This window comes from Streptopelia decaocto (genome assembly GCF_964273445.1).
Source record: "Streptopelia decaocto genome assembly, chromosome: 6".
Classification (NCBI taxonomy): Eukaryota; Metazoa; Chordata; class Aves; order Columbiformes; family Columbidae; genus Streptopelia; species Streptopelia decaocto.
In genome coordinates this window covers 48,871,283-48,898,025 of record NC_138660.1, presented here as the reverse complement: position 1 = coordinate 48,898,025, position 26,743 = coordinate 48,871,283, and the positions used below count along the sequence as shown (strand labels likewise).

Genomic DNA, 26,743 nt, shown 5'->3' with positions numbered 1-26,743 from the left:
GACTGTGAGGAATTTTCATTCCAGTTCCGGTTCAGGCAAGATTTGACTCAACTGTCAGCTTGTTTAATAGTTTAGGTTTTGGCTTTCCCCATCCCCACCCATAGTAGTCTGAGATTACTTACCAATAATATTTTCACCAAATTCTCTGATTTTTGTGTAGCAACGATACCTTTCATATCTTCCACTTTTTGCTCAGCACACATTACAGTTTGTGATTTTTGCTTCTGAGTTTGCTGGAAGGTTTGGATGCAAGGGAATTGCTTTTTATTACTTTTTCTCTTTTAATTGATAGAATTATGTTCCTAGCAAATGTTGGCAGTCTGTGTCACAGTGTGATATTTTTGGTGTTCTTACTTATTTACTTTACTCTCTCATTAAGTTACTTTAGGACTTGAGTGCTTTATTTTCTGCATATATATAACAGATAAAAATGTATTTCCTAGTTCTCAAAGATTTTGGCCTCATCTTCCACAACCCATCTTCAGAAGTTCACTGTATTTAATCTTCTGAAATGTTGGCTTGCCTTTGCTTTTTTCCACTCGTGGTTCTTTTATTCCTCTAATTGCTACTCAGTTTCTGTTTGAAAAAGTTACTTAGTTTTCTCTTTCCCCATCCTACAACTTTCTATACAGTTGTATTTTTAGTGGTCTTTTTAATTCCACCTATGCTTTTTTGGGCTAATAAAAAAAATACATTTATTATGTCTGTGCTAACAATAGATGTATCCCTCTCAGTTTTTACTATAAGATTTTTTTCGAGTGAGCAGTTTGTTTCTCCTTCAAGGTAGCTAACCGAACTCAGCTGTGAAGCAAAAAATCTTTTGCAGACTTGTTAGAATTTTCCATTGCAAGTATCATTAAGTCCTGGCCTTAACAGATGCTTTCTTACAGTGTTCTCACGTGTATCTAACAACACTTCAAAGGGGATGTTACTCTGACCTGTTGATGCATGTCTTTGTATCCTCTTTAGCATCACACTTAATTTACTGTCATGAATGTATATTCTTTGCCTCTGCCTCTTGAAATAGAGACATGTTCTTTCTGTCTTTTCCTCTCTACTTTCATGTCAGTATACATTAATATTGGTAACTTTTAAAATTTTCAACTCCCATGCTGTTTCTAATGTTTTGAAGCAGTCCCTGCAAAAGTATTTCATTGGGTTTTAAACTCTTTTGTAAAACTCACCTTTATCATAATGTGTATCAATTTTTCAGTTGGCATGTAAAAATAACTGTTATGAGATGACAGGTGATATCTCTTTGTTTTCTCTGCAATCCTAGCTGTTTGAAACCACCTTTGTTTCCTGCTTGACATGTAAGATATTTAGCTTCTAAGGCTATATATATCAGAGAGCCTTTTAAAGCTATCCATAAGGCTATATATACCTTTAAGGCTGTTAATGCTGTCATTATTGTGGTATGATAATGTAGGGATAACCAGCAGGCAAGGTTTGTGGGTATATTAGTATTTTTTAATTAGATTAACTTTTACAGTTAGAAAAATAGACAGGCTTTTGTGTGTATAAACCCTTTCTCATGTCCTCAAAGGGTTCAGTTCTCCTAGTCATCTCAGCTTGCCTACTTAAAGATATGCTTTTCTCTGCAAACTCTGCCTCTGTCATTGCTTGACACACTGAATGTCATGACAAGGCTAGCAGCTGTTGATCCGGGTCTGTTCCAGTATGATTAGGAATGTAATTTTTTTAAGAGTTGTTAGCAACTGCAGGAAACTAATAAGATCAGCAGAGAGTATGTACCAATTTGCTGGTTTAAGTATGTTACAAGCTAAATAAGACAACTTTTCAGGAATTCTCACAGTACTGGAGATAATAAGAAAACTGCAGGATATGCAATGCACAGTTATGAACTACTTGCTATTGTAAATGATGTGAAATATGTTTTCTGCATGTAAATGGAGCCACTTCTGTCTCTCAGTCCAAGATATCCAGGGCAGGGAGAATGTCTTTTGCTCTGGAAAAGTAGAATACTTGGCCCTGGCAAATCTTTATACTTCTTGAAATCTGAAATGGCTCCATTTATGATGCTGAATCTTGGAGACTTACAGAACTACTGCTGACAGCTGACTTAGGGCAGGACAAGAGCAGTTCCAGGGATGGAGCTAGAACAGTGGTCAGGTCACTGAAATCTGCCCCTACCAGGAGATAAACAGGACAGTCCAGGACCTCAATGTCCTGCTCTGCAGTCACAAAACTGGTGAGTTCCTCTGTGAGCTTGGAGCTGTTGATGTGGTAGAAGTCTGTTAACAGCAAGTGACAGCTGGTGCTGTCAGCTTGCAGCTTTACTCTAAACCGGTAGGTCAGAACAGACACCTCGACTACACTCAATGTATCTGACAAGACTAGTATTATCTCCACTTATTGTAGCAGAAATAAACAGGGTGTTCATGTTCCTAAAACAAAAAACGTGACTGAGACAATGTTACCCTTAGTGCTTAAAGATGCTGGGCCAAAGGGATAAATATGGTTGAGAAACACTTTTGATGCAGGGATGCAAAAAATCACACTGAGGTCGTAATCTCTTCTTTTCTGCAACCTAGAAAACTGTCAGATGATGCAACTTCCTATCAGGTGGTATCAGTGGTCCCTACAGTCCAGGATTTTCTGTGCTGTAAATTGATGAGCCTTACTCAAAGTATTTGAATATAATATTGGTTGGAAGCCATATTTATTTTTTTAAGCTGGTCACTGGAAAAAAGTGTTGAATAATGATTAAAAAAAAAAAAAAGCCTTTCTTCCACTGAAAGTGCACCAACACAATGTAACAGGCTGAAAAAACTGCAGTCTATACAGACTATAGCCTGACATACTCAACCCATGGCTATTGTCAGGGTGATAAGTTTGTCTACTTAACACTGTGATCAAAAATCTAATTGTAACATAAGTCCCACAGCTGGTAGGTATTAAGCAGTTTAATTAAAAAAAAAAAAAAATCAAGGTTTCTGAAATGCTCAAAGACATTTGGGCTATAAAAATGCTCTAATGAAAGTCTTTATATTGATTCCTGATGCCTTTTAGGTAAAACTCTTAGATGTAAAACAGACACGTGATTACTGCTTCTACAAAACAACTTCCAAACTTGAGCATGTTGCAGAAAAGTTGATCCTTGCACAGTTTCAGGGCATGTGACTACTGCAGTTATCCTTTGTACTCTCAGAAAGCTAGACAAAAAACACAGTGTGTCTTTGAACACTATTTGAAAATTGTGTAATCAAATTGCACCAGCGCATCCTAGAACTGTCCATTAACTTTCCAATGTGAATGTGGTTATTTAAATATTGCTAACTGATCTTCTTTCTAAATGAAAGAAATGGCAGTCAGAGTTCCTTAGAAAGCATATTTCTTAATTGGAGGGGTTTACTTTCTGAAGCTTTTAGAACATTAGAATGATATAATAACAAGTTTGTGATGAAACCACAGTGGTTGAGGTTTTAACTTGATTAAAATCTTGTATATATTCTCTGAAATTTATTTTGGATGCTAAAATATATGACAGAACTTTTCGTTAAATTTTTTAACACTGATTTTAGGGGAGGTGAAATTGTTGCCATGATTTTAGGGTATGAGGGAGGGAAATCTCCTGCAAAATACTTTTACTTTCTTCATGTAGTCTGCTGTCATTCAACATGTGGGGGAAGAATGTCTTGTGTTGTGTTCTGCTGGTAGAGGAGACTCAACATAAGCAATAAAATTCCCAGTCCTGTGCTGATGTTATCAGTGATGCTGGTACACAAAGAAAGAAGTAAATAAAAATTATTTTCACACTCTGTTGGGATACACATAAGGGAAATAAATCAATGCTGGCCAAATGGAAATGGACAGAGTTATTAAAGAAGAAACAGTTTCTAGGCTTTAAAGGTTATTTGAAACAGTGAAAAGTTACTATACAACCCAGAATTCATTGTCCTTTTAAGCTTTAAATGACAGATCTAAGTTGGTATATGGGATGTACAAAAGTGGAAAGAAGTGTTGCAGCGGGTTCACTTCCTGTGGCATGAGCTCCTATACTGATGTTTAGCAATTCCAGACACCTTATTTTAGAATTTAGATATCTTCAGGTCTGTAAGCATAAAAGTGCACTATGTATTTCATTCTATGTAGTACATTGAAAATATGTTGTAAGCTGGATGCTTCATAAACTACCAACTGCTATAAAAGGTAAAAAAAAAAAAAAAGTTTGTTGCTCCTTAGATTTGTCTGTATGTCTATTATATTTTTGTCTCTCCTGCTTGAATTAAAATACTTGTGTTTATGGTAGACAGGAACAAATTCAAAGATTATGACAATGAAAGATTCATCTTCCAGCGGATGATAAAAACCGAGGAGTTTGTCTGCTCCACCATGGAAGCCATGAAAGCAAGGAGTGAGGCAATGTTGCTGGTTATGGTGGTGCTTTAGAAAGTTCTGTTGACAAGTCCAGTAAGGAAGGATGGTTTGCTTTCTCCTGACTGGATTTTACTACTGTTTCAACTGCCTTGACTCAGTAAACTTCTTTTTGGTTTACTGTGGTATAAGGGAGACTAGAAGACCTAAATAGTTGGAGAAAAACAGAAAATACTGACTATCCTGCTTGCTTTAAATATCTCTTAATTTTATTTATTTTTTAGCTTTTTGCTGGTCAACAACCAAGTGAAATTTGTAAACCGGAAAATGGTACTATGAGAAAAGGTGCGTTAGTAACCAAGCAAGAGAAAAAGGATGGAATAGGGAGTTTGTCAGTTAATTATAAAGGAAAAATACCTTTGTTTCTTCTGCTTATGTCTTGCAATTTCAAACTGCGCCAAGCATAGCTCTGTGTAGGTCTGAATTACTCCCCGGCGTGGATGATGTTGCCATGTCTGAACTGTCATGGAAACTGGCTGGAGCAAATCTGGCTCATGAGGTACATACAAGACAGCACAGCCAATCTCTCTTAAAGTGTCTGACTTCAAAGTATTTTTTTCTTTTTCCTTTAACAAGATAAGTAGCAGTTTGTTCTTTAAAATAGAACCTTGTTTTATTGGAGAAACTCCATGCTCTGCTGACATTTGGGACCTTGCATAAGGCAAATGATGGCTGTGTCAAGCATCACAACAACACAAAATTAATTGCTTTCATTGGTCACACCATCTAATGCAACAGTAGTCAAGAGATTCTTTTGTTGCTTGCTATATACTTCTCAATACCTTAATCTGTGTGCCAAAATTAAGATGTTCTTTGGTTTTGATAGTTAACCAGCAGTTTAGAGAAAGGTTGGGGAAGAAGAAACCCTATGTGTTTACTATGGAGAAGGTATTTTTCTTTGCATTCTGTAACTCTTCTAATGCATAGTAGCATTCAGTGGTATTGTCTGAAAGGAAGTGCACTTTGCTCTGAGATATCACCAAAAATGAGGTTGTTTTCAAGAGCTGCTGTAGTAAAAATCATTAGTTGTACACCTCATATTATGGGTAAAGAGAATTCACTGTTAAGCTGTGGCTGCTCTATACCACATGATTTAGCAAGTTGCTGCTGGTCAAGGAGATACTTTTCAAGAGTCAGAAAGAAAGGAAACTATACATGGTGTCCTTCAAATTGACACAACAGGGCAAATGTGCCAGATGTCAGAGTAAAGGGTGGCACTGTCAGCCTTACACTGACATGCTAGGGGTCACTGCATGAAGTTTGGAGGTGAGCTTGCTAAGGCGCCAGAAATCAAACCAGCTTCTCACAGGCCTGTCCTTCAGTTATAAGCTGCTTTCTCTGTTGATCTGAGGATGTCTTCTCGCCTTTCAAATAGATTTTGTGTTTTCCTGCGTTTCACTGACTAGACTCTTATTTCAAAATATGGTTGTACTTCTTTGTTCAAAATGTCATTTAGGAATGACTAAGTTTTTAGTATTTGTGTAATACAGGGACCCAAAGAATGTAATTCTTTTTGGCAGGCTATTGAATTCCATCAAGCACCAGTATTTGGAACTGAGTAGTGAATGTGACGTTATTTGAAGATAGTTTAGCTATGGCTGTGATGTATCCAGAGAAAGCAAGACATTTGGGGTCAGTGTGAGGAGATTTATTTGATTAAATTATATTTGGTCTGGAAAGAAATATGTAGAATTTATACTGTAAGGTTATCCTACCACAGTGTTACTGACAGTAACTTGAGATAGAGAGCTTTAATTAATATTGCACTGTTTTCTCTCATAGATGTGCATTTTTCATTTCTGTAGAACCTCTTCTGCAATGGTAGAGTTCCATGGGAAGTTTGCAGCTATGCTGCATCCTGAGCTTAAATTAGAGGAGTTTGCATGGACAGGGTTTATAGATCTAACCAAAGGAGTGATCACAAACCATCTACTATCAAACCTGAAAGCCAGTGCTGAGGCATTTGGAGTTGCTGCTGCTGTAGCTCATAAAATGCAAACCGTGCCATGAGAACCTTCCTGTCTCTAAGAGCTGGAGTAGAGCATGTATGGTCCACTGAACACATTTTATAAATCCTGGACTTCAGATCTTTTTTGTTACAAGGCTGCAAAAGAGAGTTTCAGCAGTTTATTTTTCTCAGCTGGTGTGGAAGTTGTTGCATTTCTGGTGTACCTGGAGAAACAGGAGCTCTTGCGTTTTAGTGGAAGGTATGGGATTCAGCCCTTCAAGGCATTGAGTGCAAGTTACTTCTTTTTGTTACATGTAATTGAATGGTGCTGCCCCAGTAATGGTTTTGGTTCATGTCTGATTCATCCGACTGTGATAGAGGATGCTGAACAGCAGATTAAGCTCAATACCTAACAAAACAATTTGGTTATAGAAGGTGGGAATGACTTTAAGTTCAAATCATAGGCTTAGACTGTTTTGCGATATGTGGCTGGTTTTGGGTAGCTGTTGGGGCGGGGGTGGGGGCTGACGTGTTTTTGGTTTTTAATCCTGTGCAAGATCTGTATTTCACTGCATATAACTTGTGTAAAAGTACTCAAGTGTAAATGCATATAGGGTAGAATAAATTACTAATAATGGAGATGATTTGGAGTCAGAATTTCCTTAGCAGTGCCCTTTTGCCCATACCTTCTGTGGAATGGGAAGGCATAGCAATGTTCCTGAGAGTTGCTTTTCCTGCAAAGCAGATGTGGGATCTGACAGTTTACCCTTACCTACAGTTTCTCAGCAGGTTCTTGACTTTGTTCTCGTTTGGATTCACAAGGAACCTTTCATTTGAGTAGAGCGCCCTCACCTTGATGCCCATGGGAGACCTTGGGGGGAAGAGACTGCTGAGCATTTGCATCCATTGTTCTCCCACTATTGTTTCAAAGAGAGGTAAATTTGGGTTCTTCTGAAGTACCTCCTGCCTGTTACAGGAGGGGTATCAGAAAGTATAGTCTCATTTGGAGCTCTTCCTACTATGGAGTGACTAGGGAGGTCTGGGTTCTGGCTACTGTGAAATTCTTGGGTGATCTTTAACTCCTTTCATGGTGACAAAAAGGCACTTTGGTAACAGTATGTTTGGGCAGAAATTCAACAAAATGGCTCCGACAAAGACTACTTTCTATTTAATAAACCCATAAGAAGAGAGTGTGGGTTGTAATATAATTTAGCTACCGAAAAAATGTCAAATTAGAATTAGGAAATCCCAGATTCTGCTATGGAGGATTGAAGCTTCCTTCCCACTGCCCCCTCCCCTGCTAGCCTTGAAGAACTGATTAACAGAGGCTGCCTTTCGTACAACATGAAGACAGCTCGCTGCTATTGTCTCCTGCAGGAACAGCACTTCCCTGCTAACTGGTTTAACTGTGTCGTGTCCTTGAGTATGTTTTTCTCTAATGTCCTTTCAGCATTTGAGAAGTGCTCCATGGTGTATATAATTACAATAGTACTGTTTTCCTGATCAGTTTTTGTTCTTTCCATCTGTCAGACATTTGCTGTTTTGTTTTTTGGGTTTTGTTTTTTTTTCCTACTGCTACTGCAGCAAAAATGCCTGCCTTTTGTTTATGTCTCCCTACACTAGCATCGTGACATCATCAATGATATCGCCAGGGGAAAAAAAATATGCATAGCTGTAGCCAAACCAGCTGTTCGTTAGCAACTCATCTAGTCTGCTTTCATTTCTTCTCATTAATGTATATGTGGCAGCATTTCCTGTTTAAGAGGTGTAGAAGGTTCTCAGCCACGAACCATCTGCTCGGTCCGTGTCTTTGGGTACATAAAAATGGTGGCACTTATTCTTGATCATGGAATTATTTAATAAACAAAATTAATATGACAGTTTAGAAGATATTCATCACTGGATTTAGTTATAGGTAATTCTGAATACTTTACTACCCACCTTTTATAATTCGGTGTAATCACAAGAACTGTGTATCAACTGCTAGAAAACCTTACTAATACATGATGAGGAAGATTCCAAGAACAATAAAGAATCGGGAAGTTCTGTCATTGATTTGCGTGACGACACACTAAAGTGCATTAATCAGTGTTTGTCACGCTTGTCCCTTCTTCCATGCAAATCAGTGGCAAAACTTGCCCTGACTTCCATAGGACTAGAATAATACCAACAATGAGCAACAAGCTGTCATTTATTCTAATGAGGGAGATCTTAAGTAGAATAAGTAGGTATTTCATTTGTGGAATGTTAATGAGAAAACAGTTTCTTTTTACCATTTTATATTCTCAAAATGCTATGAATTATTGCAGAGATCACTGAGTTATTGAATAGCTGTATCTTTGCAATGTTAACATTATGGTTAATTATTTGTTCAGTACCAGTTTTTGGGCTGGAGATATTAATTTATCATCACTAATTGCATGTTAAGTGTTTGAAATTAGAATATTCTGGGAATTCACTTTGCAGTAGAAGTTAAGCTATCTCCAAATATTCCAAAATGGATCCCTGATACTGATAATGTATCAGTGAAGAAAAACATGAAATATTTATATTTTTATGTAAGTGCTTCTGTAATTCTAAATGTAGATATTCACTTATTCCAGTGTAAGATACTTAAGTAAATTTTTTTTAACCATAATAAAATGTTACTCAAATTTTTAATTGTGTTTAAAAAAACACAACAGAACCAAAGCCTAAACCAAACAAACATCACCCCAAAAATCTTATCACCAGCTATTATCAAGAAGAGATTAAACTTCATTGTACTATATAATTTGTCATTTGTAGTTGAGACTAATCCTTGCTCAAATGGCCAATTCTTACTCACTTGAGCAGTCTCACTGAAACCAGCAAAACTAATTTTATGATCAAAGATTACCCCTTGACTGATGAGACAAATTTAAGTCAAGGGGCTGCTATTTAGGAACAATTTTTTATTCAGAAGCTCGTCCTCTATGTAAAGGATAAACATTGGCAGATTAAGTGTTGGCAAAATATTATCTCTTCAGAATATTAATTTCAGTGCATGCTGTGTGGAGCAATGCAGACAATGCACAGATTTTGCCCCTCCCAGCAAAAAAAAAAACCACCCTACTTTTAACAACTCTTGAATTTCTACTTGAGACTGTGTTACAAGGGAGTAATAATAATTAAAAAAAAAAAAAAAAAGTTGAGGGGATTTCCATAATGATTGCTGTCTTAATGAGCTAAAGAAGCTTTAGAATTTGTTATTCCTTCCTCATAGTAAACCTCAGCTGATAAAAATATCTGTAGCTGGTGAAATCAGTGGCATGCCTGGCTTCCTCGGAGAAAACTCCCATGTGATCCCACAGGCAGGCTCAGTGAGCCTGAAGCTGCTCAGCAAGCAGTAGGTAATGAGTCTTTGTGCAGAGCGAAGCTCTTGTGCCTGAACAATAAAGCATATGGTACCAGCAATAAAACACAGGGCTGGGAAACGTAAGAAGATGCTGCTGGAACTAGGAAGACAGTGAATATGTCAAACGTTATAAAATGATGATCAATCTGGTTTGGTTCCTAATTAATAAAAACAGTGCATGGATTGGAAAAACAACTATTTGAACAGGTCAGTTGTTTTATAGCTTCTTCACACACTTCAGTATTTTAAATATAAATGGGGTTTTTGTTATTTCCTTATTATTATTAAAGCTAGTTTTTTTTTTTGCATTTTGTAAGGTGGGACTGGAAGGACGTGCATCAATGTGATACCAAGCTAAATGAATTATGTAAGTTCTGTGATCAGATTAAATGTAAAAAAATGTTTTTACTATTATTCCTATGCAATTCAAACTTCAATTGTGCATTAAAAAAATAGACAGGAAGTAAAATTAAATTTATCCTAGATGGATCATTTACCAATATCATAAAACATTTAATAACAGCAATCTATTATTCTGCTATGTATTTGAGACTAATTCTGTGTCTGTGTTTGGTTAAAAATATGACATTGGAGCAGAGCACTTTTTTTTTTCTGCCACATTTTTCTTGTATAATTTTGAAAGTGGTGTTTCATGGGTTTTTTTTGATGCAATTGTTTGTATACACACAGAAATGATACGTTTAACTCTCTGTATTTATGTCACTAATATTAAAGGAAAATGTTCTCATAATTCTTAGTTCATTTCCCAAAAATTTTTCATGGCCTGTGTTTGTCTTACAGAGGATAGACATTTAATTTCTCCTTAGCACATCACATAAAAATTAATCATGCAAAAGTTTTTATCTATACATGTCTTTTTTTGTAGTGTTTTTCTTCTCTAGCACTCAGAAATCATGAACTAGATGTGCTGGCAATGTCTCAAAAGAAATAGGTCTGCTGATTATCTGTTGATTTTTGGAGAATATTTCAGCATTATGGAGATGGAGCCCTTGAAAAGCGATTGAGAAATAAAACAGGATGTAATTTTCCTGTGGACTTAAACTGAGAAATGTTCTTTGTAAATACCACTTTGAATAGTTTAGAAACATTTGTTTTGCTCCTTTGTTAATTCGGGTACCAAACCCGAGTGCAGCCCGAGGCACCGGGCGCAGGTTTGGGTGAGTTGCCTGTGGCGGCCGCGGCCGCTGCCGGGCAGGCACCGCGCACTGCTGCTGGGCTCCCCTGTGCTCCCGCCCTGCTCCTGTTGTGTCTGTGCGTGATGCTAATTCACGTGGGTGAGCTGAAACCGGCTCTGCATAAATTTAGACCCATCGCTTCCCCCCGTACTCTCTGCCCTCTTTAATTGGAAAAAGGGAAAAAAGGAAAAGGAAGCCCGGGCTCTGGCTGCAGAGCCGGCGCGGGGTGAGGGGGGGTGGTGGTTGGGGGGTGGTGGTGGAAGTGTGGGTCTCCTTGGAAACCGCGGCGGGCGTGCTTGCTCTGGCCCGTTTTCGGGCGGGGGGACGGCGGTACGAGCGGGCGTGGAAAACCACGACCCCGCCCCGCAAGCTTCCCTCCCGGAGGGCTGTGCCCGGCATGCCCCGCGGCGTGGGCGGGACCATGTAAATGAAGGGGCGGAGCGGACGCTGCTCTCGGCTGGCGCTGTCCGCAGGTGCGGGACCGCGAGGCTTGCGCGGGGACCGCGGAAATGCCCCGCGGAAATGCCCCGCTTTGTTGTTCCCCGGCTGGAGCGCTGTGCGGGCGCAGAATGGCGGGGGACGGACCTTGCGCTTTGCTTGCTCCTTCTTGGGCTCTCCGGGGAGCGGTGCGTATCCGCGCCTTGCTGCATGCTGTGCGGAACAAGAATTAGCCTCGCTCGTATCTGTGTGCGGCTCTTTGGCAGGGGGCTGTTTAGCCCACGCTCTTTGAGATTCAGAAATGTGGTGTGTTTTTAAGTGCAAAATTTTCCAGTTATACGTATTAGTAAAACCCAAGCAAAAGTACTTTACAATCATTGTATTGAACCATTTTTTCTTATTAAAAGTAATTTTATATTAAAAACAAACAACCCCAAATCTAGATTGGCATCTCTCTGAAAACAGGCTTGTTTGTGGTTTAGACAATAGATTTGAAATGATGTGTTAAAGTATTTGTTTCATCATACTTCTCATATGTAACTAACAATCCGTTTAATGGAGAACACTGGTAAAATTCTAGTGACACCCGCAGTATTTACCATCAGATTAGATGAGATACACCAAATGTGTCATTCTATGCTAATTTAAATGAAGAAAATAAAGCAGCATATAGTCATGCAATTATCATTTAATTACCATATTTGTCTAAAATGAGTACAGCAGGTTTTAAGTTTAGATTTATGAGGCAGGTACATACAGTAAGTACGTACATAGAATTAGCAGAGTAACAAATAAAAGTAGGCACATCCCTGTGGAACAGTATTCCCACTGTTAAAGTGGAATCACAGCTTTGAAATATACCTGCACACAGGAAACGAAGATACAAATGTTTTCTTCTGTGGATCAGGCATTTCATGTTCTGAAGCGCTCATAGTATGAAGTTAATTAATGAACTTTAAATAAAAAAATCCAAAGAGTTCCTGAAGCAAACAGGTGTTCTGTGCTGCTGCTGAGTTATGGTAATTCTGAAATACACTTTTTTCCTCATCTAGACTCCATTGAAACTATGGTTTGTGTAGATGTTTTGTGCTGTAATTTGAATGTTGGATGTTGAGCTCCTTTAAGCATCATAAATAGAACCAAATCTTTTTGCATGCGTGAGATGTTTTGGAGACAGAGACATGATTCTGATCTCCTGTGTTCCTGAAATTCAGTGTTAATTCTAGTAGTTGTAATATATTTTTAGATCTGAGAATCCTGAGTGTGGTATGTAATGTTTCAGTCTGTGCATGCAAGGTGTTTAATGTGTATCTTAGATATTTGGTCTCATTTGTTTATTGGAGGGAGGAATTTACTTTTGTTGCAAAACATAGTGATTTGGACAGATGCAACTGTTGAATAATAAAATATAAGTTTATGAGTAATTGCAGACATGTAAGCCATGGTTTAGGGTACATAATGGTAAGTGCTTGGAAGTTCATTTTTAAGCTTAAATATTTTCCTCAGAACAGCAATGAGGTGATTCTGCCATCTAAAACTCTTACTTGCTCTTAAAGGGTACTTACAGTAACTGAACCTTGAAGTTTAGGATTTTTTTCTCCATGAACAGGTAGATGGAAGGTTATGCTGAAGCAAGGCAGGTATAATCTTTTGCAAGATTGGTGAAGCTGGCTGAAAGATATATTTACGTGTAGTTTGTCAGTTTGCGTCTTTGTCCTTGATCTGAATCAGTTGCGATGCTGAGAAAAAATGGATTATAAACAGGCTCTTCTTTTAGTAAAACATCACCAGACACCATCGCATCTTTAAAATGTTGATGCTATTTGAGGTCCTACCAGTAAGTTTTGATTGCTGTTGCTTCGTTGCTCTTTTTTTGGTTTTTTTTGACCCTGAAAAAGAGATTGAATGTAGATAAAAGACAGATATGACTCATCTACAAATACACACAAGACAAAAATTCTTACTTGGTTGAAACAGCTCTGGGATAAATATCATGGCTTTAATTTCTCCATCTCGACAAATATGGATACAATATTCTAATAAAACCTATGAAAATGGGAGTTGTGAATAATTGCTAAGGAAAAAAAATAGAAAATTGTGGGCTCTTTCCTCTTTCAGATTTATGTATAATTCTCTCCAACAACTCCCCTTCCTCTGGGCTTATCCCAGTCCCTCCAAAAAACTTTGCATTTCTAGGACCTCTGCTTCAGTTTTCCATTATGTCATATCTTTTCCACAATGAAACAGGGGAAATGGGAAAAGGAACATAAGTGTGTATCATCATAAAATATGGTGGAAAATCTGCTTGATATGTAAGTTGTGTAAAAGTAAAATTAGGGATAAAAGGAAGCAGAGCTGCTTCAGTTTTTCAGGTTTTAATATGTTCAAATGCAAAAATATAAGCAAAGATACTTATTTAACTTAACATGGAAATGCAATGGACCACTTGCATTTAGGCTTTCTAATGAAAAGATAGGTGGCTTTTGGTTTACTACTTGATAAATTATTACATGAAACACTTAACTTGATGTCCTGATTTGGTTTAGTGCTGGTTACTGTCCTACTCTTTCATAAGCAAATAGGGATTTGCATATTTATTTTATTGTCTAGTGTGAAGTAGGAAATATCAGCTACATGGTATGGAGCCTGACTGTTATCAGTCTTTCTAAGGGATGTGGGCAGCAAATGGAACACCGTTTACTGATTTAGCTTTGCCATGCTGTGTAGTCCTTGGATTTTGATGTGGAAGTGCAAGCAAGTGATACTGTTACATAGGGTAATGCTGCAGAGTAAGTCAGTCTCCATGCTAATTGCAGCTTTCATTAGCTTGCTTGCCCCTTCAAGGGTAGCGAGAGGAATTTGGGGTCATGTTACATCTATTTGTTTCTTATGGGTAAGTCATTTCTGTGCATGCTAATAAATAAGTTGTATTTTTTTATCTGTGCTGCAAATCAGAATAAATTGGTCTGTGCTGAGCCCTCCTCTGCTGCAGCTCATCTGGTGTCAGTGCCTCAGCTAGCTGGTCTGAAGCTGGCCCAGGGACCATTAGTACCCTGCAACCAAAGTGCTGGCTGCTGAAAGCAGCAGGAACTGCTGTGGTGTCTGCAGCTGCTCTTGCACCACCACAGCAGCTGGGGAAGGGAAAGCTGACAGACCTGGCAGACCAGCACCAGGGCTCATGGCTTCTCTGCTGGGGGTCGCAGCTGGGAGAGATGGGGGGGCGCTGCTTTTTCAAACCCATCTCCTGGGCTGCCTGTGCATGGGGACCAGAGCTCCTCCAGTGCTTCTGGCTGTCTCCCACGTGAGGAGCAGGTGGCTGGTACTTCTGGGAGGATGGAATAGGCTGGCATTGTGGTGACTTCTGGAGGAAGTCAGGTTTTTTTGAACAGGGATCTGAATTTGATAATGAACTTTTTGGTGATTTAAAATGAGTTCTTTATCAGGTTGCCCTGAGAGGTGGTGAATGCCCCATCCCTGGAGACATTCAAGGCCAGGCTGGACAGGGCTCTGAGCAACCTGATCTAGTTGAAGATGTCCCTGCTTATGGCACGGGGCCTGGACTAGGTAAGCTTTGAAGGTCTCATCCAACCCAAACTGTTCTATGACTCTAATTGAACAAAGTCTCCTTTTAACGTAGCACGAATATGTTAAAAAATGTGAAAAAAAAATGCTGGAAGCCACAGAATGTATTTATTCATTGTTTTTAGTGTGGATAACAAATCATAGCCCTGCCTATTTCTGACATGAACTGTGACTGCTGAGCAGGCTATTCTCAAGCAAACATTTTTGTCTTTAAGTGTTTTATTATGGGGGGGCAGGGAAGCCTCATGACTCTGGGGGAACTTGGAGTGCTTGCAGAGCTGCCATTGTTTTGCTCTCTTGTAGTACCAGACTCTTTATTGAACCATTCACTTTCAGAGTAGCTGAAGGTTTAACTTTGTAGCTTTCAATTAAGTTGCTTAGTTGTTCACTGTTGTACCCTGCTCACCCACTCTTATTGCTAAACAAACATCTTTTAACAATAAAATGGAAAAGTGAAAATTTCAGAGTATTAAAATTTTCATCTCTGCTCTCCTGGAAAAGACAGAACAATTAGAGATTTGATAAAGCAAAATATCATTAAATATATAAAATAAAAAAATGCCTCGGCTTGCAAGTGGAAGCCACATACCTTCACAGCAGTGCTTTTTCAGAGAGCATAGGGCAGATAATTAATTGTATCCCAGCAGAGTCCTCTGGCCAAGATGTTGAATGGTCACAAGGTGCTTACAAGTCAGGCAATGCTCTGGGAATGGGCTGGCTGCTCAGTTTCTATTCGTTGCTGTCTCCTTGACAAGAGTGCCTTGGGAATTGGATGAGTACATACTTGTTATTAGACCTGCAGTTCTTCTTTCAGCCTCTGGAAGAGTTTTCAGCTTTGAATTACAAAGTGAACTGAAAGGGATTTTCAGACATGTTTGTTATGATGTCAAGTCACTATAGCCGTAAACTCCAGATTTTCTTTAGTATTATGAAAAAGAGAAGAGAGGCAATGTTCAATTTTAACACAGTCAGGATCTGATTTACGTCAGTCTTATTGTGGTCTGAAGCTTTACACATTCAGGTTGTGAAAACTCCATATACCCTTCCTTTGTGTGCCTTTGTGTACAGTATGCAAAGGTACACGTGCACAGGTAAGGACCTATGTGTAATTTTTGCTGGGAAAAAGTATGACACTACTATTGGAAAGATTTGCTGTAATTCAATATGTGCTTTAAAAATCCTACCTTTTTGAGCTTGTTAATTGTTTAAATTACTGAGAAGACTACTGGCTTACAGGGAAGTAGTTCATTGATTATGCATGTTTTGCATCTCTTCATAAAAGTCAACCATCTCATTCTGTGATACTGTGGTCACTAAATTTGGGAATTTGAAATCTTAATATAGCTGATCTTTTTTGACTGGTTTCTTAAGGAAATTAAGCTTATGCAGTTATGCTTTCTCTGTTGTCCGATATGTCTATCATATTCTCCTTATTAGTTTTTTTAACCTGAGAAAGCTGAATTTGAGAGAAGTAGCAGATCTTCAAGTATTGTACAAACGGATAGTGAGATGGAAAAGAGAGAGACTGTTAGTTCACACAGTGAAAAAAATAAAATTGCACTGTGACTAAATCTCTGATTATCAAAGTAATCACACAGAGGAATGCTTAAACACCGCAACCATGGGGAAGACGATAGGTGAACCATCCTCCCTTCTGTGCCTCAGGTAATCCCATCCAGAAAACACAGATCTCTAAAAGAATCATGTTCTGTTAGGTTCTTAGAATATTTTTTTTTTGTAAACTTGAAATTAAATTCTACTTTTATTTTTTCACTGATAACTGAGTAGCTTATTTTTACTTTGTGCTGTTCTTAGAAAAGGTGAATTGTCCACACTCTACATATGTGCCAGTGGCAGAAGGAATCTTATCCATTGCTATGTTGTATAAATGCACTATTTCCCGCATTCAGTAATTGGTTGTGCATGGTATGGGTTTTTTAGGGGGTAGATTTCCCCATCAGTGTTTATTGTTGAAATAATAATATTGCTGAAAACCTTCATTTTTTTTTTAAATAAGCATATTGGTTTTCCTGGTTGAATAGATACACCATGTATGATGAAAAGTCAAAAAGCAAATAATAGAAAGAAATATTAATTTTTAGTCTTTTATTTTTAAGTGTAATTTTTTTATAGGCCTGAATGCCTACTTAGGACTGCCTTGGGTGTGCATTAAACCTGCACTTTGTAACGTTATATGTTGGTTGTGCATTGTCTGATTTAGATAGAAAGCTTGAATTATTATAGCCATAAAACTATTCTTGAATATAGGACTTTCAAAATATTGCAGCCTTCCAGCAGATATTAATAATTTACATTTTCTGGTACAAATAGTTTTATTGACTTTATTCTTCAGGGAGAAAGATGTAGTTAAACATATTTTGGCTTCACTTGAGGCCAAGCCTTGAATGAAGTCATGATTCTGCTCTTGTGTCATGGAGCTATATTCATGTCAATGGTGGCAACTGAATGTTGGCTCCTGCTGACCAAAATTGTTTTTGTTTATAGAGGTCTGTTTTATACACTCTTCCTCAAATATTTCTGCTAAAGAAAATAATAGGTTTTCTGGTAATTTTGAGCTGCTGTTTATTTTCTACCATTTTCTTTCAGTTTCCCAGTATAAAAAGGCCAGAGAGTAACCTATTTGAGAAGTGTTTTGGGCTATCAGAGGTGCTAATCTATAACCAAGGTGCTACCAGTAGTTGTGCTAAATATATGTTTGGTGTCTTAAAAATGTGCAGAGCCCTGTGAAGGTATTGCAGAATTGAGTTATTTATGTTCTTTCTAATTTTAACATTAATTACAAAGATTAAAACAAGATGTTATGGCAGATTTTTATGGTTTTGGTGTTTAAAAAAAGAGAAAATAAAAAGAAAAAAAATAAAAAGCCCATCAACTCCAGTCTTTTGATTCATTGCTTATAAGTGCAAAGAACCAAGCTCATACTGTAAGTTTTAAATTACTTGTTATTGAAGTTGGAAGAACATGATCTGACCATTGTAGTATCACGGGCTCCACACCGGTTTCCATGTTGTTCCTCACTGGAAACACGGAGACTCGCGGAGCTCCCAGAGCTGTGTCAGTGCTTGCACAGGCACAGGAGATATTCCTGCAGCTGTGCCTTTTCTTGGGTGGATGTAACAAGACAAAGGCAGCGGGTTGGGCAAAGTCATCTGCCAAGCTGCAATTCGAATACTGAATTAAGGAAAGTTGAAACAGCCTAGGGAACGTGCTGAGCAGCCTATTGTGTAACACTGCAGCAATACTGAAACGGAAATGGCTGCTGCCTGTGCGCAGGATTTGGTGCATAATAAGCTAAGGCCATTTTTCCATGCTACCTATGTGATGAATTCTTATTAACAATATTTGTTAAGGTATATTAAACATGTATACATAATTAAACTTTATCAGTGTGTGACAAAAGGAAACCTGTGTTAGACTAACAAGATTTGCAGAGCTAAGCAATGAATAATTGGCAAATAGCATTATTTTTGCAATCGTATGACCCTTTACTGTGTATTTATTTTGATATCCAAAGCAATGTATATTTACAATTCAGAGTTGCCTGTTGACGCTAATAATACATTTCACAGGGTTACTGCAAATGGTGTAAGTGTATTAGGGCAGCATTCTGCTTCACAGATTAGTTCTGCTGAGAATCTGGGTGTATTAATACAGCTGATCTGCTTCTGCTGATCATACTGTCTTGTTCAAAGTGAGCTGAGCTAATGCGAATCCTTAGCTATGTGTTCAGATACACAGCATAGATGTGTATCCCTGCTGCATGCGAACATTTAGCTTCAAGGACACCTGTGGGTATTTTATATCTGCTTTGTTTACCTTCTCCTTTATAGCTGCCATCCAGTTATCGTGAGAGGACATGGCTTTGCTATTTCATTTATATTTCTTTTAAACAGTGAAGCAAACTTGAAACTTGCTGGTTTTGGATGACAGTCCAACTAATGTAGGAAAAGGAGGTGTTGTAGTTGGTTTTGGTTTTTGTTTGTTTGTTTGTTTTTCTCTCCAGTTTTATTCCACTGTGCTGTTATTCAGTCCTTACTGTCATTCTCAAAAACTAATTTAGTCAAATTTTCATGTGCTCAGGCACATGTTTGATATTTGAGAGAAGTCTCCACTAAAAATTTCAAGTTGTTTCCTTTAAAGTTCTTGGGAGTGAGAGTGTTTTCAAACCACTGTAGTTGCAAGGTTTTTTAAAATTGTCATTATTTTTTAACACAGATAAAACAGTTTGTCTCTTTTCATTTTTAAAATATTTTTTGCCAAGTTTAAATATACATGAAAGTATGTATGAAATTTGCAAAGGAGGTGAGACAAAGTGAGCAAAAAGCGAGAGAATAAGCTCTTCATGTTCCCCTTTCTAAAAGAACATATTTAGAGGTCAGAATAACCAGCATAATTGATTCCTGCCAGAGGCAGTATGAATTTATATCTTTACCCTTAGCTTGACTTTTAGCCTATATTTATTTAGCCATTTAAATTGTTGTAACCATTTCTTTTGACCATCCCCTTGGCAATCTCACTGTTCACACTTCGCTTCCTCTGTATTTGAAGTCATAATGGCTGGAAATATTTTTGAAAGAAAGCATGTAGGCTACAATTAAATACTCTGTCACTCTAATTCCAAGTGTTAAAATTTAGACAATTAAAGCAAACCTTGTGTAGTATAAGGTATATTTCCTCATAGGGAAGTTCTGGCTAAATATTTAAATTGTAATCTTGACATTGTGTTAGCTGTGGTATGCAAACCTAAAATGTTTTAAGGATGTGATTAAGGGTGTTGAGAGAGCAGAGTTGATTTTAAGGTGACCAGAAGATAAATTAAAGCAATCTAATTGTCTTTTATTGAAGGGGGGGATCAATGTTCAGAAAAATTATTATGAAAATGAACAGGCCAAGCTATCATTCCCCCAGAGATCCTGTTATTTAATACATCGGCTTTGTTTTTTCAAACATTTCCTTTTAAAGTGTTTGAGAATTGATCAGAATCCTATTGTGTTTGAAGGTAAGGAAGATTACAGTGCCAGTAGAGCTCGTTTACTGATGCAGAGGTCAAGTAGGGAGGAGTACGTGTTCCCTAGCAGTGTCGAGATGGCTGTAAAACACCCTGTCTTCCAATGACTCTTTTTGAGCAGAAATACCATTTTTTAATGTAGTAAGGATAGGCTGTGGTCATTGAAGACCTCGGGTCTTTTACTTCTGAGTAAGGTGTCAGGATTAGTCCCTAAGTCACGTCCGCTTTATGAAATAAAAAGCAAGGAAATTAGTTTAGATGCTTCAAAGTGTTTTAATCCCCTGTGTCTGGGTGGTTACCTTCAGTGTGGCACCACAGCTCAGCTGTTTGCTGTGGAAACTCGCTGTGCTCCACAGTCACAGCCCAGTGAAGGCTGGCATTCCTGAAGGCTGGCACATAAACCTTCCTTTTCAAGAACAGAGCATAGGTCACTCTTCGTCTTAGAACATTTTTCTTGTAAAGATCTGGTGCTGGATGGGTTTCCTGTAATTTACACAGTAGTTTAACAGCTGAGGAACTCACTGGGATGCTGGAGAGCTAAATCTGTTGTTCAGTAATTGGTGCCTCTAAGCTATAGCCTAGTGGAGAGCACCCTATTCCTTTGCTTAGGTGGAGACTGTTTCACTGTACAGAAAATAGTGCCAAGATTCATAGTTCAGAGAAAGTGTGCACAGGTAGCATGCCAGGTGCTGTACTATATTAATCAGCCTTCAGGTACATAAACAGTCACTCATGGGCTTGGGCCTGGCCCAGTCTTCCCATCCCTTTTCCTTCTCAGCATGCTCTGCACTCATATTCTATTTTCCTTTTGTTCTTAGACATCTTGCTTGGAAGAACACCAAGTTTCAGGCTCTCAGGGAGACCTGGACATGAAGTTACTCAGGCATTTCAAATCTCTTAACTTCTGTGTATGTGCAGAATTGGCCTTTATGCTAGGGGAACTTTGAATTGAGAAAGGGAGACCCTGAATAAGCTCAGATGCCTTTGAAGAAGGCAGTTTGGTGACAGATGGGCAGAGCCTTCTAGGAACGGGGGTTTCATTTGGGGACCACTCAAAGACAAGGGCATTGGAGTCATTCAAAAGTTACTGGTTTCTCAACTGACAGCAGCTGTTTCTCAGTCAACACACAGCAATGAACCACTTGTATGTCCCTGTGCCTTTGCAGGGTGTGGACTGAGCAGGGGTAACTGCCACTGGTGGTGGCCATACTGTGTCGTACGGCAACATGGACCTGTTAAGATGGCACGTCACACGCCCTGCTTTTGTTTTCTTACCCTCGGGAATGTGGCACCAGTTCCAAGAGCAGACTCAAGATGGCTGTATCAGGGACCAGTGTTTCCTGCATGTTGCTCTCGAGAGTTGGATACCTTTTAATGGAAATCCATATCTTGTTCTGGGAATCGTTAACTCAGAATTGGGAAGAATCTGTATATTAATTGAGTGCAGAAGTGTTTTCAGACCTAAGCATTTTTTTTTTCTCACTTTCTCTTCCTCGTTCTGGCTGATGAACACTTGAGTTACCTCATTGAAAGTGGAATAGTGTCAACAAGAGGCTGTGCTGCTTTAGGGGCTTCCCCAGAAGCAGCTGTTAAGGGTTGTCCAGCTGTGAGATTTGAGAGCATAGGCAGTAACAAGCCATGTGTTCTCTGGCAACTGCAGCAGTCAGACAGACCCCTTAGCTTTGGGATGAGTAACGCACTGCTGCACTTCCATGCAACGAAGATGATTAAGGGAGTGGAGCATCTTCCTTGTGAAGAAAGGCTGAGGGAGCTGCGTCTCTTTAGTTTTGAGAAGAGGAGACTGTGGGGTGACCTTACTAATGTTTATAAATATATAAAGGGTGCGTGTCACGAGGCACTTCTCGGTGACAACCAATGGTAAGACGAGGGGTAATGGGTTCAAACTGGAACACAAAAGATTCCACTTAAATATGAGAAGAAACTTCTCAGTGAGGGTGACAGAACACTGGAACAGGCTGCCCAGGGGGGTTGTGGAGTCTCCTTCTCTGGAGACATTCAAAACCCACCTGGACACATTCCTGTGTAGCCTCATCTGGGTGTTCCTGCTCCGGCAGGGGGATTGGACTAGATGATCTTTTGAGGTCCCTTCCAATCCCTAACATTCTGTGATTCTGTCTGTATCACCGTTCCCTTCAAGCACACACCCCCAAATATAAAGGCATTTCCAAATTCCGCACACAATCAGCAGATGGATAGCACCACGTCCCTTGCATTATCATCACTGTTGACAATTGTAATGGAAATGCCACTATAAACAGTAGGAAGATCTCAGTGACCTCTCTTCAGCTATTCCCCCTTAGTGGGGAGTACCCGTATGTTTGGGCTACTATCTAGTACATCATGCTGCTAGACACTGGGGCACTTCTGAATTGTGTACTGTCCAAAATATCATAAAAACTGAAACTGCTGTGATCTTGAAGGGTCTGTGGCTGTACTTTCGGGAGATGTGTTTTGTCATATTTTTTTTTCCACCAATAAACTAATATGAAACTTGTTGCCTCAGGAGAACAAGTAAAATGAATTGATAAGAGGCTGTGCACTACCATATAGCGACATTTCAGCCTTGTGCTTAGGGGAAATTGACTGCAAGGATGAGGAAGCAGAGCCACGTATCTGCAGTGGTTGTTGCTGGATTTCTTATTCCATTGGTTTCTGCTGAAGCGTTAAATACCGACTACTGCTGGAGACAGGATATTGAACGTGGTGTAGTTGTGTACGTGCTTCTCAGAGCTTCTGCTTCCAAAGAGCTGAATGAACTACCTTATTACAAAACTTCTGTTCTAGTCCTTGTAATTAAATAATATAATAAAAATGTTTCATAATTTATCCATAATTTCTAGTTTTGACTTACAAAGACAAGTTTAAACCTGCTCATAATTCCCTGCTGCTGTGCTTAGGAGCTGGCAGACAACATAAAATGCTTTGTCAGCAAAGCAAAACAAGTGATTAGAACTAAATTTCTGTTGCACTAGAATGAAACCATTGTGTTCTTGCCACCTCCATTCCAGGATTTCCTATAGACAGACTTCAGTGTTTGCTGAACTATGATTTGAAATAGGCCTTTTTTTTAGCTCTCAACTTCATGTTATTTATCCTGTTCTAGCTTCATATCAGGCTAGAAGTTGGTTGCAAACCTCTTCATACTGTCACATTGTTCTTTCCAGGAAGCAAACTGATGTTGGGGCTTGAAGGGATCTACAGGATGTCTAGGAGACATTGAAGCTACTTGGTACTAGACCAACTCTGAGCAAGATACCAGAGGATGTACTCAAGTGCTGTGCTTACAGGGTCAGAACATAGCAGCTACATCACTGAGACTACCTCTGTGTCAGTTTAAAAGATAAAAAAGTGCAGGCTAAGGACAGCATTCTCTGTTTTCTGCTGCTAAGTGGTAGGGAACGGTTCTTGTCCACTGTGGCTAAGCTGTCAGCCCTCTGCCAAAACCCAGGTGCCCCCATTCAGTCTGCCTGCTGGGAACAGTTCTGGCACCTGTGTTTTCCAGGAGAGTGTGAGGTGGCCTGGGCCAAAACTTTGAAATGTGCTAATTGTTAAACAGTATGGCCAGTACTGGAGTCTCTGCCTTAACCGGGTCTTACTAGTAGCCGTTTAGCCCAGCATATGTTAGCTTCCTGATGGATTTATTTTTTTTTAAACATGCAACCAAATGGTGGTTAGAAGGGGGCTCTGGAGATTATCTAGTCCAGCTTCTGGCTGGAGCACAATGCAGCTGGTTTGGAATTAATGAGTCCTAAAGGTAGCTGTAGGGATTTAAAAGGTTCTGTTTCAGAGATTAATGTGGTTTTTGTGTTTTTGTTTGTTTGTTTGTTTTGTTTCGCTCTCCTTGCTTTCAGTGGGATTTGGTAGAACCCTGTCGTAGGTCCATAGCACTAGGTTGTGTGTCCTAGTCAGTCAGCCTAGCATGTCAGCAATCCTAGAGAAACTTTTTGCGTGGGTAAGTATCAGCAGCGCTTGCCTCTGCAGTGCTGCAGGCTGCATGGTGGCAGCTGTGTGTCCTCTGAGCAAGCTCCAGCTGTCCTTGGTCTCTCCTCAATTAGTTAAGGGTACACTTTCTCATTAATCACATGCAATTCATGTTATATTTCTACCTCTGATGCTAAATTTCTGCTTGAATACTTCGCTTTATAATCTACTCAACCCCAGGAGCATATTGGGCATCTAATTTCTTAATGTGGGAAGGAGAGAGTTTGGGAAGCAATTGGTGTCTCTGGCTGGAGTGGAGAGTTTCTGAATTCGAGGCATTTATGAGCACTAAATTCGTAGATGGTCTTTGTGACTTCGTTGTCTTTTATCTGTCTGTAATATTGGAATTACCAGATGGATTTCTTATAGGGGTGATGTGAACACTGATTAGGTCACATATATTTGGCAATGGGAACGGTAGTGTTCAGAGTGGTTTCTTCTTATTTAATTTCATCCCTGATTGTGAACATTTCTTCCTCCTGTGGCAGCCAAGGGAGGGTGTTTGAAAAGAAACTCCCATTTTTTTCCTTGTGGGAAATTTCACAACATAACCTAGAAATCAGGGATGCTATTGACATCAAAATAGGAAAAATACTTCCTGGAACCAAGGTGTTACACATTATTCTAGCAAAATAACCATCTCCTTACAATGTCAAGTTAGAGAATGACTTTGCTGTTTTTTCAGTTCTTGTGTCCTCACTGTTTTCTGATTAATTATATCTTATTTCATACTAAATGGTTATTCAAGACCAGAAGTGGCAACTTATTGATACTTCTAATTAAAAATATATTTGGATATTGTGACTGAATATTCTGTAGTTGGATGTTTCAGTGCCTTGTTGTCTCTGTTCCTGTTACAGGTGCATGTGACAGCATTGCAGTGATGAGTGGAATTTTGAAGAGGAAATTTGAAGAAGTTGATGGCTCTTCACCTTGTTCCTCTGTGAGGGAATCAGATGATGACATTTCTAGCAGTGAAAGTGCTGACAGCGGTGATAGTGTTAATCCATCCACTTCTAATCATTTTACTCGTAAGTACTAAAGTTGTGTATCTAAATAATTCTTTCTGTTGCTCAAAATAAATTTTGTGGTTAGATAAATATGATGATTTTAAATTGAGCAGGGGATAAAATGGACTTTTTGTGGTATTCAGTTTGTGACTTGCTCAAAACAACTTAGCAAACTTGCACCCTTTTGTGTCGTTGTTAACTATATAAAGCTATTTGTCGTTGTAAAAATTTGAAGTCACTTGGAAGCTCCTGCCTATTTGCTGTTTGAATTATGTAGCTGTTTGTAGTTAACACTGGGAATTGTGCTTGAGGTATTTTAAACAGGTACTGTAGAGAAGGTGTTTTAGGTAAATTTGTTTATTTTCCTCAGATAAGTGTAGTGTAGCTGTCAGCTGTCTGCAGTATTGTATTGTGAGAGTTCTTCTCCAAAGAAAATAATACGCTTTCTTTTATTTGGAATTGAGGAACATGGTGTATAGCCACATTAATGCAATAGCTTCTATTCTTCATGTAGGGGAGGGTATCTCTGTACCAGGCAATGGTTTCATGTACAGATAAGAATTTGTTTTTAAGTTAGTAAAGCTAGGTATATTATGTGCAGCATCTATATGTAGGAAGAATGAATTTATGTCTTATATTTGCAGTTTATGATATTTGGTTTAGGTGGTTTTATAGTTTTAATAGTGAACTTCATGTTTTAAAAAGCAGTGGTTTGCCGCCTTAAGCTCTGCTGCACATAGATCTCCCCACTGGAGTCAGTGGCTGTAAAGCTGTTTTCTTAAGACTGTGGGCTAAGGAGTAGGTGATCTTTATAACAGTGTGTTTTAGACTGTGCCTAGAAATCATGTTTGTAGCATGTGAAATGAATGTTCGTATAATGGATTTATTTGCCAAATGCTGCTGTGCAGTTTGAACTAGGATTTGGATGTGAGAGTCCAGATCATCTTGGCTCTAGTATGGAACCCTCTGTTACGCAGGCACAACTTTTCAAATGTGTTTACATGTGACAGTCTTGATGTGGTGTATCATATTTATGATGCAGTACTATTTTATTGAAATGCCACAAAGGAGTAAGTGACCCAGTAAATGTCTTTAGTACTATTAAGAAATAGCGTGGTGGCAATGTGATCTTTTAACTTCTGTACCTGTTTAAGGACCTAGAAAGATGCAGCAGCCTAAATTCCAATAAATCAATACAGAATCATCCCAGTATTATATAAGGCTGGTTTGGGAAGAAAAGAATTGAACAGGTGGCCTTGGTGCTACATTTGAATAGGCAAATCTCAAGGTCCTCAAGGAGAAGACTTTCAGAGACAGTTTTCTGTGCTACTGAAACGCAGCATATAACATTCTGCTTTGCTCTTACTGTAATGCAGCGTACTTGCAGGAGCTTGATAAAGGTGATATTTTTTTATTGGTAAGAAAATAAAGGATGTCGATGCTCAGATGAAGTGTAGAATAGAAAGGGGGTTTGATCCCTACCTAATTATTTGCATCTTGCATCCAGATTCTCTTCCAGTATGCATCATTATTTTGTAACTTTACCAAGGACACTCCATGTTGCACATGATGGGGAAGTCAGATTTGTTAATTTATTGTTAAAATGCTGCAAGTGAGATTTTCCACCTTCTTCTTCTTTCTTAATATTAAAGCATCCCAGTTACTTATATGTGTACACAATCAGCATCTACCAATTGAGCAGTGGTAGAAAAATCACTAGTTAGCCTTAAGCACATCTGCTATATATAAGAGCTACTGCACTAA

At 38.8% G+C, this 26,743-nt stretch overlaps 1 protein-coding gene across 1 annotated transcript in view; it reads left to right on the top strand.

Annotated features, from left to right (window-relative positions):
- The window catches only part of CSRNP3 (cysteine and serine rich nuclear protein 3), a 101,148-nt gene that overhangs the window by 54,108 nt on the left and 20,297 nt on the right, over positions 1 to 26,743 (top strand). Inside the window, exon 3 of the mRNA XM_082055728.1 lies at positions 24,830 to 25,000. Coding sequence (XP_081911854.1) covers positions 24,830 to 25,000 — 171 coding nt within the window. The remainder of the gene's footprint in view (positions 1 to 24,829; positions 25,001 to 26,743) is intronic.